We start from the raw sequence: 16,801 nt of genomic DNA on the forward strand, positions 1-16,801 counted from the left end.
ATTTAAATAATTGTCATTCTTTGTATTTAATTGAATATTTGAGATTGAATTGAGTCTCATTTATTACAGGAGGGAACAGAAGTTGTGTGTAGCAGTGGAAATGATCAAACTTCAGCTGCTCCAGGTACGTCTTTTCATACTTTAAATTTATTATGAATAGGTTTGAGCTGTATAAAATACTATCTATTTATATTAAATTTATTGAAATCAATTAATCGAATTGAATATATATATATATATATATATATTATATATATATATATATATATATATATATATAGGCCTATATATATATATAAATTTATTATGAATAGGTTTGAGCTGTATAAAATACTATCTATTTATATTAAATTTATTGAAATCAATTAATCGAATTGAATATATATATATATATATATATATTATAGAACCTTCGTTCTGGTTGAAAGTATATACGACCCAAACAGATAATCTCCCATGGTTGTAATACAAATTGTACCCATAAAGTAGGAAGTTATTTTTGTTATTATTTTTGAAGGACGGATTCAAGGATCCAAAGGTTCAAAGAACCAAAGCTTATTGTGTTCCCAAGTAGTATGTTAGTTTGGCAAACCAATACCTGTGTCCTGTACAAGAACCAGGAGTTTTCCCTATGGTAACACCCCATTCATCACCTGGTTGCTTGTCGCAATCCAGTGCGATACGCTTGGCAGTCTCTTCAGACTGATTAGTCCTCGTGAGTTCCACTCCTGGCCTTCTTTGAAGGTCCTTCCGCTGAGGAAGGGGCTGCCAAGTTGCCTCTAGGGCGCCTAGGGTTTTTCTTTTTGCCCCTCCGAAACTTCGAAAGGTCAAAAGCCTCACCTCTCCCAAGAAGTTTGCCTAAATGGCCGTCCTTCTTTGAGCAGTGGTGAGGTTTGGTCTCTCCACCCACAAACTCGTGACCTACGTGAGTTCCACTCCTGGCCTTTTTGTAGGTCCTTCCGCTGAGAGAGGGGACGCCAAACTGCCTCTAAGGTACCCGGCCACCCGCGACTCAGCCTCTTGGCCCACATTTGTGCCTGAGTTTCACCCATCTCTGGTCTTTTGGGTTTTTCTTTTTGACCTTCCGAAACTACCCTGATGGGGCAGATCCCGTGGGTTTGAAGGCAAGGCAACTTCTGGAGTTGCCTTGGGGTCCCTTTTAGTCGCCTCCTTGACAAGCAGGGATACTGTGGGTGAATTCTGAATTTCAACACATTCTTGAGTACGATGTTCGACTCGAAGCTCCCCCAACCCACAGGAGGCAAGTAGGAAGTTAATGCCGCTTGTGACACTGCTGTCACAATGCCGCTTAATTACTTTATGAGTTTTTAGACTGCTTATATAATGTTCTAAGTGCAATTTCCACTAGTAAGAGTAGTTTAATCATATGTGGTGATTTTAATGTCAATTTTATTGGAAATGATTGTTTTAAAAAAGATTTATTGAATGTTTTCCGCTGTTTTGCCTTGAATATTACTGTTATGGACGCTACCAGACCTAGTTATAATGAAACTATTATCGAGTCGTGTATTGATAATATATTCACTGACATCCACAAGAGCAGATGGTCATCTGAGATTGTACATACTGTGTTTTCTGATCATGACGCTATTTTGTTCAGGTTCAATTGTATTGTTAAGCTTGGGAATGATTGTAAGAAAGGCACTGTAAATAAACCTATGTATAGATTACTAAATAATGATAATATAAGATACTTCGATGGTCTTGTCAAGTCGATTAACTGGGTAGATGTGTATTCTATTATAAAATTGAAATATGAAATTTAGATTTATAAAATTCATGGAATTATTCCTAGCTGCTATGAATGGTACTTTTGAATTAAAAACTAGAAAATCTAATGATCTCAACTGTAATAACAAGTGGTATAGCAATGAATTGATGAATTTGAAAAATGAGTGTGATAAATGTATGAATGAGTGTAAAAAAATGTATGAATGTGTGATAAATGTATGATAAATGAGTGTACAAATGTATCATTTGTACAAAACGTACCATGAGCCTGAAATTCTTGCTACTTATAAAGAGTTCAAGAAGTTGTATAGGATGAAAACTAAGGATACAAGAATTAAATATTATAGCGATATGATTAGTAGCTTAATAAATAAGAGTAAAACCTTGTGGAGAATTGTTAATAATCTCACAAATGTAGTCTAAACAGTTGTGCTAGGGTATATAATAATGATATAAAGTCGGAAGACTTCAACAATTTTTTTGTGGAGAGTGTTTCTCAAATAGCGATGAGCATTCCTGCTAGTATTAATGACACCTCTTATTACATATGTAAATTAGAGCAGCCTAGTGTTAGTTTTTCATTTAATCCTGCAACAGTGGAAAAAATGTATGAAGTTATTTTTTATTTTCAATTGAATAATAATATGTGTCTTGATATATATGGATTGAATTCAATGATTGTAAAACTTGCTGCTGGTGGTATTTGTGAGGTTTGTTTAATGAATGTTCAATTGCCAATAGTTTCTTTCCAGATGAACTAAAATTAAAGTGCTACCTGTACACAAGAAAGGCTCAAATAATGATATGAATAATTTCAGACCTATCTCAATCGTACTCATCTTTTCTAAAGCTTATGAAGTCATAATACATCAACAAATTTCTGATTATTTTGGGGGTAATGAAATCTTCTCTTGTAAACAGTTTGGTTTTCGTCCGGGAAAGAGTACTCAACTCCCTGATGTTAATGTGGTCAATGGAATAATTAACAACTTGGACAATGGCAACAGTGTGGGATTTAGATCATATAATTTCTCAAAGGCATTTGATACCATAAAGCATCATATTCTAGAAAAAAAATTAAGTTATTATGGTTTTGATGTTAGTGCTATTAAACTTAAAGTCTCTTATTTAAGTGGAAGGAAACAATTTGTGTGTAAGGATGGTAACACTTCAAGTGGAAGGTCAGTTGAATACGGTGTACCTCAAGGATCCATACTGGGGCCTATCCTATTCAATATCTACATAAATGACCTATCATCCAATATTGATAATAGTCATAATGATGGTTATCTATTCGCAGATGATTTTGGAGTGAGAATTAGTTGTCCATCCAAATCTGAAATATAAAAAGAGCTATGTAGTAGCGACATGATTATTAATGACTGGTGTGCAGCTAATAATCTATCCCTGAACGCTAACAAGACAGCTGATTTGTATTTCAAGTTCAATAGGGATTTGAATGAGCCTCCTATGAAGTTTTCAGGGCTTTACTTGGACCAGAATTTATCTTGAGATGCTCACTTGGACTATGTATCTGGTAGATTGGCTAAGGGCATTTACATTATTAGTAGGCTGAGTTGTACAGTGGATTCGTCTGTCCTCCTAAACGTATATTTTGCGCACATTCAAAGCATACTCATGTATGGTATCATTCTATGGGGAAATAGTGTCGTATGGGGAAATGGAAAAATGCCATACAATACCCACTGTAAGCCTCTATTTATAAGCCTTAAAATTTTGACTTTGCCCTCAATGTATGTACTTTATGTGTTATGTTATGTACAGGATAATTTGGATAATTATCTTACAAATGGAAATACACATAACAGGCATAAACTTCGGATTAAACAATATTCTCATACAAAGTCTCACAAAAATTTCCATTTCATGTCAATTAAACGTTATAATGCCACTCCAGATTATTTCAAGCACTTACCTTTGTATAAGTTCAAGAAAGCACTGAAAGAAATATTAATTAGACATTGCTTATATACTGTAAATGATTTTTTTAATATTGAGTAGAGTGAAGTTTTGTAGCTAGTGTTCTATATTGTTGTATTATTCTTACCATTAAGCAATTTATTGTTTATATATACCTGACGATGTCAATGTATTTCTTGTAAATATTGATGACTAATAAAATTCTTATTCTTATTGATACTTGACGTCAACATTGATCATGATGATCATCATTCTCAACTTCGTCAATGGCCCTCATTTCTTAACGATTCAACGGATCTGAACTGTAGTATTCTGTTAATTTTTCTAACAATCCTATTGCTCTGTTCTAATTTATCCTCTAAAATGGATTAACAGTAAAACATGAGTACGTTATTTGAAATTCTGAAAATGAACAACCAAATTTTACATCGCGATTGATAAATTGCTATTATTAATTTTAAAATCTTCCGGTTGTTCACAAAAATCTTTAGTTAGAAAAATGTAATCATCTATTCTGTAATGAATTTCATACTTGACTTTGGAAAAATAGCATAATGATAATTCGTCAAATTGTTTCTAGGATCACCTGGTGACAAAAACAGTGATAGCGATGACGGAAAGAGTGATGATGGTGAAGAAATAGAAGGTCGAGAGTACAAAATTGGCAAAGATGGTGAGTTTAATCAAATTTGATTGCAATATTTTTCACAATTTAATATTAAATTTTATAATCCATTTGTGCTTTTAACAGACCCTTGCGGAGCACGGGTAACACCTGCTCGTATACAATAAAAACACTATTATTTATCGCAGTTCGGAATGAATCAATAAAAATCATCCTTACTATTTAATAGCATTTCATGATTGAAAAACTTAGGAGAATTATTAAGTGAATTTGAATGTGTATTGTTCAACAGGCAAGAAGCACGTGATAGTGACGCGGTCGAAGACAGGCTCGCTGACGCCGCGCACTTTCAGCATGGACGAGCTGAAGCGCAAGGGAGGCCAGGCGGGATTCACCAAGGCAGAGCTCGACCGAATGTCGGCCACTGAACGCAAGGAGCTATTGGCCGAGCTAGGCGAGCACCCTACACGAGTCACCAGGCTCAAGGCACAGCAGATTGCTTCTGGTCAGTTTGCAGTATTAAGGTTAATCACACTAAAATCTAGGGTTTGATTAAATATATATTGATTAGTGATGAGTTTTTAGTATTGTTGTAGTTGATAAGTCGGTAGCAGCTTAGAGGAAAAAATAGTATACCAAGATATATCATGGTATAGGTCGTTTATGTTCCAAATTTCAAGCCGTTTTTTTGTGAACTGAAGCCGATTACTGTCGACTGCTGTCTATTATTACGGTTTTGGATGGGTGAAAGTGTAAGAACGGCACTGTAAGAGAGACTACTAGCGTACATAGTTTCACGAAAAAAAAACTACTATTGGCTTCAGTTAACAGTAAAATTTTGAGTATAAACTCCCTATATCATGGGATATCTTCTTATGCTATCTTTTCTCTATTTTAGCAGTATCAGTCATCAAATGTTTCCACACACAACGATTTTGCTACGACACTACTGGCACGACAAATGACAAACACCTTCCACACACCATTATAGATTATCGTGTAAATTTCCTTTTTTGGTGACGAGAAGCTAATCTTTTAAAATTTCTATTGCCTTGTTATATTTTAAACCACCATTTTAATAAATTATTTACGAGATTATGATATATAATGAATGATTGCTGATTTTTGAGTATCCTAAATTCAAGATATTCATTACTTATTGTAGTCTACTTTCTATTGTATACTTGCATTAATGCAAGATAGGTAACCGTACTTGATATACGGCTCATATGATAGACCACTTGTATAACTTGAATACTCACTGGTTCCTAGTAACACTCCAAAATAACGTTATGATGGTAGTTAGCTCTCATTGAGTGACGTTAATCATTTTAACGATTTCAATATTTTTAAATATTTACTCTAGCTCTTATTTTTTCTTTTTTTTCTAGGAACACATTACTTCAAGCTCGGAATGGAGAATGGATTCAAGACTTATGTGAATCAGTATGCAACAAACATATCGGCTCTGAACAAAATCCAAAGAAACGAAGAGCGAGATAAGAAACGTCATCTATCTCATAAGTTTTCGCTCACTCAAGCATCTGAATTCAAGTGGGCTGGACCTTTTCACGGTAAGATACATTTTATTTTTCACCGTAAGTTTATTAATGTCACTTTTTATTTTACTTTCATTGAATAAAAAATATTCCTTATCAACTAATATCTTCAAACACAATGTTCCATAGAATTATGAGCTAGATAGTACAATAGATATAGATAAAAGTCAAGTCACTGGGATCCCCTTGTTTGCATATATGATCTAACATTTTGTTTCGAAACAGTATGAATTCAAATGAATCGATTTATAGCTACAAATATGTTCACTTCATGTTCCAATAACTTGAATTCTTCACTGTGTATGTTCCTTTATTCACTTTGCATACATGCTTAAAAATTATTCAATTTAAATTTTTTTCTTTCATCATAAGTTCTTAATTTTTCATGATACCGAAAACTCAAACCACAAATGAAATTTTTGGTTTATTTTGTGTTGTCTATTATCGTATTATCTGTAATTATTGGTTCATTCATTCTCATGTTCAAATAACTCACTAATTATAAATTTTTGGTTTATTATCTACCTGTTTGATGAAGCAATCTAATATAATTCAATATTTAGAAAGAAGAAACAGACAATAATTGCCCAAAACGTCTTCTATTCCTTTATCTTGTCTCATAAATAGTACCAAAGATCGCACTATCCATTTTACTGGCTACTTTTCAACTTTGATGGGCTGACTTCTATTCACTAATAGATTTGTGATATAGATATTGTTATTTTTATTTTATTTGTGAATCAATTACAGATCATATAAATATGATTAGGATAAAACGATGTTAGTCTACCAAAATGTACTGAATTTTTTTTTTCGCCTGCAGGTAGCCGAAATCAGTTGATGGGCACTTTGCGGCAAACACTGTTGAATCTAGAGAGTGCCATCCAGAGTCCGTTCATGCACGTGAACTGGCCGCAGCTGAGGAAGCCCTGGATAGCGGCAGTAGGCTCCTGCATTCAGGCCAAAGACTTCACGCGCGCCATCATTGTGCTGCAGGCTTGCATCAAGCCCGTCGTCTACGCCACTGTATGGCATGAAATACTCGGTAATTATCGAAATCGTCATTTATAGAATTCATGCTTATGCAAGTAATTTTTCTTCATTTACAAAAACAGTATTGTATTTCTTTAATGCACAATAAAATGTAATAGGGGATGATTTTCATTTAATTTCAATGATTAACTGACTATCTATACGTTCATAGCAATGTACCTAAAATACTTGAAAAAAAAACAAATTTATTCTAGGTACCTTGGTTCATAGTGTGTTATTTTTAGTGTACTATAGTTATTGATTTTTTATAAATGTGACTCAGCGAGTAGATTAATTAATAATCTTTATTTTTATTTAATAATTTATGATGAAGTTTAATATTAAGGTGCTTACAGATTTACGCGCCGCGAACATGACCAATTCACTTTTAATCAGCTGATGCCAAGCTTTTTATATCTGTATCTTACCATTTCTGTAAAAATACAGATATAATCAGCTGATTAAAAGTGAATTGCTCATGTCCGCGGCGAGTATATCTGTACGCACCTTGATATTTCCATGACGAGTCTGAATCGTAGTAAAAAATGTAGTATTCATGATGGGTTATACTGTTAGTGTAGAATATTTTGTATTTTATTTTTCTATTCAAATTTTTCTACACCAATAAATCTTGAGTGTTGAATTAGCTATAGGGTTTAATATGATATTTTTGTATAATTTGTTTCACCAGGCCATATCAAACTGCAAAGGATAACATCGGCTGAAAGAGAAGATCGCAAAAGGATCGAAAAGAAAGAGAAGAAAGAAAAAGAGGACGAGGAAGAAAGAAATAGGCTGACCTACAACTTTGTCAAGTACACTCTTGGCCTAAAACACCAGGTAACATTTGTTTCGAATCACTTCTGACTGGAGAAAAAAATACTAGTAGTTCTGTGAACAGTAGACCTCGCGCTCAGTAAGTTACATTGACCTGTCATGTTTTCTCAAAAATTAATAAATAATTTATCAATTTTAAATGTCTAAAAAAATCCTTAATAAACATAGGGCTTTCTGTCCTATCGTACCGTGACGTGTCGTCCCGGAATGTTAGTGTGAGCGCTGTTATCAGGTCTGGCTGCAACTGTCTACAACGTTGATGGAAAGATATATTTTCAAGATGTTCGATGTTTTTGAACGGGTAGTATTATAGTCCACTATACAGCTGATTTATGATGAATAATTCTATAGTCTGATTTTTACGGTAATATTGGCATATGAAGGAGGCTCCTTTTTCCTTTTATATCCTTGAAATACAAAATTTCCAAAAACCTTGTATATACGTCGACGCGCAATTAAAAAATCCGGTGTGGTACACTCACATAACTTTCCTTGCTCATTGAACTGAAAGCCTCATTTTCAAACGAGAATAATTTAGGGGAATAACAGAATGACGATTAGCGGCAACATATTTGAAACTACGATCAGACTACTGTATATGTGTATATAATTGTTTTCAGAGTACTTTTTCCTTTGTGTAAATTGTGAAATTCAATGATTTTTTTAAAAGTCGTCAAAACAGTTGTTCTACAGATGAAATATCTCGACTTTTTGTTCTTTTTTACTTTCCTTGCCCTATACCATAGGTAAGGAAAGTATTGCTTTCCGAAAAAAATTAAGGTACCCCAATTTCTAAATTTCTATACGTTTCAAGGTCCCCTGGGTCAAAAAAGTGGTTTTTGGGTATTGGTCTGTGTGTGTGTGTGTGTGTGTGTGTGTGTGTGTGTGTGTGTGTGTATGAGTGTATGTGCGTCTGTGTACACGATATCTCATCTCCCAATTAACGGAATGACTTGAAATTTGAAACTTAAGGTACTTACACTATAAGGATCCGACACGAACATTTTCGATCAAATGCAATTCAAGATGGTGGCTAAAATGGCGAAAATGTTGTCAAAAACAGGGTTTTTCGTGATTTTCTCGAAAACGGCTCCAACGATTTTGATCAAATTCATACCTAGAAAAGTATAAGCTCTATCAACTGCCACAAGTCTCATATCTGTAAAAATTTCAGGAGCACTGCACCATCTATGCAAAGTTTGATTTTAGATTCTCAATTATCAGGCTTCAGATGCAATTTAAACAAAAAGTTTCAAGTGGAAAAGATTGAGCATAAAAATCTTTGCAATTAATGTTCAGTAGCATTTTTACCTAAAATTGAAAATAAGCTCGAAATTCGAGAAAAAAGATTATTCAATTGCAAACTGTTGGCAACTGTTGATTCTATTAAATCTTTCACTATGAAGAGATAGCAGATTTCGTGTGTCTGCAGCGCTATTGTCCTGTCACCAGCTGGCTCAGATCTTAGAAAAGTAGACCTGAGATGCGCGGGAACACTAGCGTCAGTTGATCAATTTTCATAACGGCAAGGAAAGTTGTGTGAGTGCACCACACCAGATTTTTATTCACTGCTCTACCTACCTACCTCATGCACGAGAAGGAGGTTACAAAGTCCATTTCTCAAGGATGGGGTGGACCCCCATTAGTTTCCCAGGAAAAAGACTCATGCCAGTTGATAGAGCTGATAAATAACTAACTATATAGGGTATTAATTTGAAAAAAATCGGTCGTCATTTTTGAGAAAATCGTGAAAAACATGTTTTTTTTTAGTAATTATCCGTCATTTTTCTCAAAAATATTACGGAGCTCCTGCAATTTTCCCAGAAATAAGACTCATGTCAGTTGATAGGGCTTATAAATAGCTATCCATGGTATAAATTTGAAAGAAATCGTTAGAACCGTTTTCGAGAAAACCGTGAAAAACATGGTTTTTTAGTAATTATCCGCCATTTTTTCCGCCATCTTGAATTGAATTTCATTGAATTTCTTATTGTCGGATCCTCATGGTATAAGGACCTTAAGTTCAAAATTTCCAGTCAATCGGTTAATTAGGAATGGAGTTATTGTGTTCACAGACATACACACACACAGACTAACACCCAAAACTCATGTTTTTGGACTCAGGGTACCTTAAAACGTGGCATAGAAAGCTCGAAATTGGGGTACCTTAATTTTTTTTGGAAAGCAATACTTTCCTCACCTATGGTAATAGGGCAAGGAAAGTAAAAGGAACATACCTGTCAAATTTCATGAAAATCTATTACCGCGTTTCGCCGTAAATGCGCAACATATAAACATTTAAACATTAAGAGAAATGCCAAACCGTCGACTTGAATCTTTGACCTCACTTCGCTCGGTCAATAATTTTGATCTTGAATAACTAGTAGTTCTGTGAACAGTAGACCTCACGCAGTATTCTCATCCACAAGTACCTGATTGAAACTATAGACCTTATGGAAATACAGCAATAGACTGGCTGGCTTCTCCACACATCTGTGTAATCACTTGTCAGCTGATTTATGATGAATAATTCTATAGTCTGATTCTTACTCTAATATTGGCGTATGAAGGTGGCTCCTTTTTCCTTTATATTATCCTTGAAATGCAAAATTTCCAAAAACCTTGTATATACGTCGACGCGCAATTAAAAAAGGAACATACGTGTCAAATTTCATGAAAATCTATTACCGCGTTTCGCCGTAAATGCGCAACATATAAACATTTGAACATTTAAACATTAAGATAAATGTCAAACCGTCGACTTGAATCTTAGACCTCACTTCGCTCGGTCAATTAAACTTTAAAATACTGTTTGATAATAAGACTTTATTGCATAAGTGAACATAGCATAAAAATAATCATTAAAGATGCATCGAATCCTATTTCCATAGCTTTACACCAGCCATTGTCTTAGTAACTAATGTTCTAATCAGTTATACTGTATAAAACTGGTGTACAACTATCTTTCTTCTCAATTTGAAATGAAATTACAGAGGAGTATACAGTACAAATAGAAATACAAATCTCAGTACCCTTTTTGACTTATTTTATCACAACATGTTTCAGACATTCATGCCTTTTTCAAAATGAAGTGGCAAATTTTCATTCTGAAAATGGCATGAATGTCCGAAACATGTTGTGATAAAATAATTGAAAAAGGGTACTGAGATTTGTATATATTACAAGTAGCCCTAAACAGAAAAGATACAAATATATAGTAATATGTTTGTATAGTCGTATAGGAGAAACAGTGTTTCAGTCTTTGAATAGACAAATAGACCTTTGATATTATATTAGAGACAATAAAAAACTTGACAAAGGGATGAATACTGGATAACTTCAGACTCTCTTGGATGTTTATTAAAATTGCATCAATATTGAGTAATCAGTATTAGGCCTATCGATTATACTTATTCATCTTTGTATACTTTGGATAATTTATTTATGAAATGAAGAATATAATACATAATACAGTAATAAGTTTCTATATAGCACATATTTTATAAATTTGGTGAAATTATGAAATTGTTGAGTAAATGAAGTTGATGTTCTGCAGGTGTGGAAGCAAAAAGGAGAAGAGTACCGAGTGCACGGGCAGTGGGGCTGGCTGTGGTTGTCGGCCAGTCGCAACTATAAGCTATTGGATTGCAGAAAGTGTGGCTTGAGAGCCGGACCTCAAAAGTATATGGTTCAAGTCAAAGGTATTTGCAAATTATTATTTATTATAATATGATTCAATGATACACAATGATTGGGAGAGAACCAACAGCAACAGCACAAAACTGTTCCTCACCCGAATTTTCATTTATATAGTCTGGCTATGATATATATACTGATATATTCTGGCTACGTCAAATTATTTGTTTCGTCTCAGAGTGCAATAATCCAAATCAAATCGATTTTATTGTTCACATTATTTGTAACATAAAATCATCAGTAAAATAACTTTTCTTCGGCAATAAAATTTGATGTAAAATACAGATGACTTCCACCATGAAAAATTAGTTATAACTTGAATATTGAAAATGCTGATGATGATGTCAAGAAATAATAGAAGCAAACAATAAATTTTACTACTCACTAAAAGCAAGAAGCTTTTTTACGTGAGCAGGAGTTGAAAAAAAAGATAACACACACACGCACACATTCACACACAAGCATATTTCAAAACATAGACTTAGAATAGTCTTTGTATTTAAATAACATAATACTACCAATAGAAATCAATTATTGAAGCTTACACCTTCATAGAGAACGTAGAGAAAACAGGAAGTCAACAATATAAGTCATAAAATGGAGGTCATGAGGTGTTTGTTCTGGAAAATGGGGAGAGAATGAAAACATAATTATATTCAAGCACAGTAAATTAGTTTGATAAGAAATCATGTCAGCCCACCACCCTGAAAAAATTTTCCAGTTCGATAGTTGAATGAAGCCATAGCCAATTCTTCAATTCTTTGTTTTACGGATAAATCGTCTGTAATTATTCTCATTTCTTATTTCATCTGGTAGAATATTGTAAAACTTGGTCCAAAAAATAGGAAACATCTTTGAACATCTTAGTGGAATTTGGCTTTGGGACTTTCAACAATCCTTTCCGATTGAATGAGTAATCAGAGAGAAATGATGTGGTCTGATTTTTTGACAATATATATAGAACAATATTAGTGAAATGAATTTAGTAGGCTTGTATATTTTTTCGTATAGTACTTTATTATTGCAGTTATATGTTTATGTGAGTTAAAAAAATGTTTTACCAATTTCACTCCATTTATTTAAAGTAAGAAATAGATAAATGTATCCTAATTTTTAATAAAACGCTTTACTTGAAAAACACAAACATGTATAGGTGCAATAATTAATCTCTAATGAAATTAAACGTTTTTATCATTTGTGAAGGAAGGAAAATACTTTTTGAAGCATCATAGGAATTTAATAATACGCCTTTCTTCTATTTTGTTTACTCTACATAAAGTAACTGTTATTACTACTAAATTTTATCACTTTATGGATTGAATTTTGACAAAATAAACACCCTTTGTTTTATCGTTATCAATCATAACATGAGAAACGTTTAATTGATGTTTGTAATTTTGATAAATTTTTTATTCTTCTGTAACATTACAATATGCCTTTATAGAGTTCTAAGATAGATTGCAGGATGGATTGGTTTAATTCTAGAAATTTCAATTTGTGCCTTTTTCTAGATGACAAGGGACTAAAAATTATCGCCGCTGATCTGAACACCTACAAAGTATTAGAAAGAAAAAGGCAACGAGACGATTTAATCGCTCAGAATAAAGATGCCAGTGATATTCCCATTGATCCTGAAGAGACCAAGATTTTGGAGAAATTCAACAAGGATGGTAAGTGTTTGAATTTCTTCGATAAAAGTTCTGTTATTCTTTTATTATCAACGACTTTTTAACTATATTTGTGTTCTTTATCTCTGAACAGTGAATGGTTTTGTAGATTTCCCAATTATCCCATTTAATTATAAATCAGTTATACTGCTTTCTAAATCTGAATAACTAAAGTGACCGAATAACTAAAGTGACCGAATACCTTTTTTAAGAAGTTATTGATCTTTTGAGCCAACTAGCACGGTACCATACAAGACATACAAATATATTTTTTTATCACCTTACACCAAAATTACATCTCACACCACCTTACATCATCTGCACCCTACATTTTTGTGTAAGGTGATTGATACTCAAAATCTTATCTTTGCTCAACTTACTAGTCCAGGCAATGAATACTCAAAAAATGGTATAGAGGGAAATGTTTGGAAGACAATTTTTGACCCCACAGTTCTGTTTAGGGTAGTAAGACCCCACCCCTACCCACTGTGCTTAGGGGGTGGGGGTGGTTCAAAGGTACCATTTTTTGGTTTCTCGCATATAACTCGAAAACTATGTATTTCACAGACATAATTGTTATATACAAAATTGAAACTTACATAATTCCCTACAATATTTATCCCACTTTTTCTATATCTTCTCTAGTTTTCGAGATATCTGCTCTTGAAGGTGTGACATTTTTGAAAAAACACGTTTGCCTCCAATTTTTTTCAATTTTTGGAAAAATGTCACAACTTCAAGAGCAGATATCTCGAAAACTAGAGAAGATATAGAAAAAGTGGGATAAATATTGTAGGGAATTATGTAAGCTTCAATTTTGTATATAACAATTATATCTGTGAAATACATAGTTCTCGAGTTATATGCGAGAAACCAAAAAATGGTACCTTTGAACCACCCCCACCCCCTTAGCACAGTGGGTAGGGGTGGGGACTTTTGATATGTTTACCTCCTTACTACCCTAAACAGAACTGTGGGGTAAAAAATTCTCTTCCAAACATTTCCCTCTATAACCTTTCTTTGACTGGACTATACGGTGTTCAACTTTGATTAAATAACCATTGTTTGAATCAAAATAACATTTGTCAAGGCTCATTTTTCATTTTTTTCACATCTCGAGTTCAAAGTGCCAAAATGTCTTCCAGTAGATTTTAAAGCGCCAAAGTACCTATTTCACTGATATCTATTCTACTTGATTATTTATATGAGTATGTATTTTTAAAATTCAAATTCCAGGTCCTGCAAATAACCTGAAAGTATTCGCAGCCATATCAGAGTTTGAAGAAATCGATATCACCAAAGCTTTACTCAATCCTGGCCGGCTGTTGTATCCAAAAGTTGCCAAGAAATCAAAGCTGGACGATTTCCTCACAAGAAGAATGCAGCTGAAGGCGTTGGAAGAGAGGATGCTTATGTTGACTGTAAGTAATCTCTTGTGTATTTCACTCTATCATCATCGACTTCTCATCTCAGCCTCATAATTCGGAATTTATGTCAATAATTGTGGTGTTTATTGCATACTGAACTTCGAAATCTCTGATGTATCCATCAATTTTATCAAAGATAGAATTTTCTTGAATGTTTGTGCAACCGATCAAGTAGATTTCACAACTAAATTCTCCAGTAAAATTATGAATTAAGATCAAATTCCTTTAAACTTTTTCAATAACATGTATATCTAGTTAAATTTGTCATTCTTTATCAATTCTTCCCAATCAATACTGTATGTCAGAATGCCTTATTTCAAATAAGGTACTATTTCCAATCAATACTGTATGTCAGAATGCCTTATTTCAAATTAATATGGTACTATTTTAAATAAGGCATTCTGACATAAAGTATTGATTGGAAAGAATTGAAACAATGTCTTGAGCTAAGGTGCAAAAATTACAAATTTCACTAGGTGCATGTTATTGAAGAAGTTTAAAGGAATTTGAATGTCATTCGTGTGGATAAATGATGTACCTGTAGTACAAAATACGGTCATGCTTTTCTCCAATACATCGAAAATTATCAAAAGCATTTATCAGTAGGCTAACCTGCATGTCAGAGTGGATTACTGTTTACAAGGTTCACTCTAAAAATTATCTGTAAAATATTGAACCAGTTTGAAAGATTTTTAGCATTTAAACGTGATTTTTACTATTTTGTATTATCTATAATTATAGAAGGAAGATTTTTCCGTTTTACAATCATGTATGTGTGTATAAAGCTACAAAGTGTGTTTATTATTGGTCTACATAATATACATAGCATATTATGTTGATATATTGTTGCTGTGATGTATCGTTCACATTTTGATGGATATTATCTTATGCTTTGTACTTTCCCATGCATCAAACAAATATAAATTTGATTGTATTTATTGGTTTATTCATGGATAAATATTGATGTATTTCAGGGCGCCAACAGGAAGCCGATAGAGAAAGCGCCGAACACAATGCCTGCCGCTCGCGACAGCCTGGTGAAAACGGAGGACGAGACGCGCAACATTCTTGGCGCGATCGGCGCCAAAATCAACCTGATCAAGAACCAGTACGCGCCGCTGCACAAGATGGCCAAGGACTACCGCTGCTACACTCGCGGCTGCAGCGAGAAGGACGCCGCCAACTGCTATTCGCCCATCTGCGCACAGCGCATGCGCCTCAGGCGCGAACTCCTCATCCTTCTGCGCAAGGCCAACAGCACACGCAACCACAACCTCAAGCTGGACAACACTGTCAAGCTCGAAACTATCAAACCTGGTCAGTTCAAATATCAATAGAATCGAATGACTGCTCATTTGATGACGTGGCGAAGTTTTGACAGTAATGTCCACTCTACCACGTCGCTAGCATAAGTACAAAATACACAGAATTAATAAGAAAACTAAACAAAATACAAATTTGCTAGTTTGCTATAAATAGTTGAATTGAACCTTTTTGTTCTCAATAATCACATACTCAACATAATTACATCAAAAGACGGTTGAACTGCAGTTCTCAGTTGATGGTATAAACATGTAGTTAGACTACGGACACCCACCTCATTATTTAAGATCCTCTATGGATAGTCCTACACACAGAGAGATTCATGTTAAAAAGCTATTGGAAATGATAGGACGGCATATTTGTCAATTTTCTTTTTCCATAGCCTTCTTTAGTAGATAGCGGTGATTAAAGCTATTCCGGTATATCTGACACAATGGATTATTATTATTGATCTGATAACTTACACCTATGGAATACACTGATTTTGAAACATCTCAATATACATATATTATTGAACAACTATTCGAACAGCATAAAAAATTGAAAAGAAATTGAAAATAATCATACAGTATCAAATATACAAACTATTTACAAATCTCAATTTACATACATTATTGACCAACTGTTCGAATAGTGCGAAAAATTGAGGAGAAATTGCAAATAATCATACTGTAGCCTATCATTAACATATTATATTTAATATATAATTATATATTTATTATAAATATATTTAATATATAATTTATATTTGGGATGTAGCTCCTTTTCTTGAGAATGTATTGAAATTCTAAACATTTATTGTACTTTCAATGCCTTTTAAGAGCATTAAACATTTTATCAAATCATTTATTTGCCATACAAAAATACATATTCAAAACATAATAAAAGAAAATACATAATTTTATAATCAAAAGTATAAAATAAAAATGAAGCATAAATAAT

The 16,801-nt window shown here is 33.5% G+C and overlaps 1 protein-coding gene across 2 annotated transcripts in view; it reads left to right on the plus strand.

Annotated features, from left to right (window-relative positions):
• The window catches only part of LOC111055473 (nucleosome-remodeling factor subunit NURF301), a 78,606-nt gene that overhangs the window by 13,543 nt on the left and 48,262 nt on the right, over positions 1-16,801 (plus strand). For both annotated transcript variants that reach the window (XM_039436310.1, XM_039436311.1), the window contains exons 6-15: positions 70-124; positions 4,274-4,366; positions 4,611-4,823; positions 5,710-5,892; positions 6,701-6,922; positions 7,601-7,749; positions 11,303-11,447; positions 12,954-13,112; positions 14,346-14,530; positions 15,511-15,853. In XM_039436310.1, the coding sequence (XP_039292244.1) occupies positions 70-124; positions 4,274-4,366; positions 4,611-4,823; positions 5,710-5,892; positions 6,701-6,922; positions 7,601-7,749; positions 11,303-11,447; positions 12,954-13,112; positions 14,346-14,530; positions 15,511-15,853 (1,747 nt within the window). The remainder of the gene's footprint in view (positions 1-69; positions 125-4,273; positions 4,367-4,610; positions 4,824-5,709; positions 5,893-6,700; positions 6,923-7,600; positions 7,750-11,302; positions 11,448-12,953; positions 13,113-14,345; positions 14,531-15,510; positions 15,854-16,801) is intronic.

This window comes from Nilaparvata lugens, chromosome 10 (assembly GCF_014356525.2).
Source record: "Nilaparvata lugens isolate BPH chromosome 10, ASM1435652v1, whole genome shotgun sequence".
Lineage (NCBI taxonomy): Eukaryota > Metazoa > Arthropoda > Insecta > Hemiptera > Delphacidae > Nilaparvata > Nilaparvata lugens.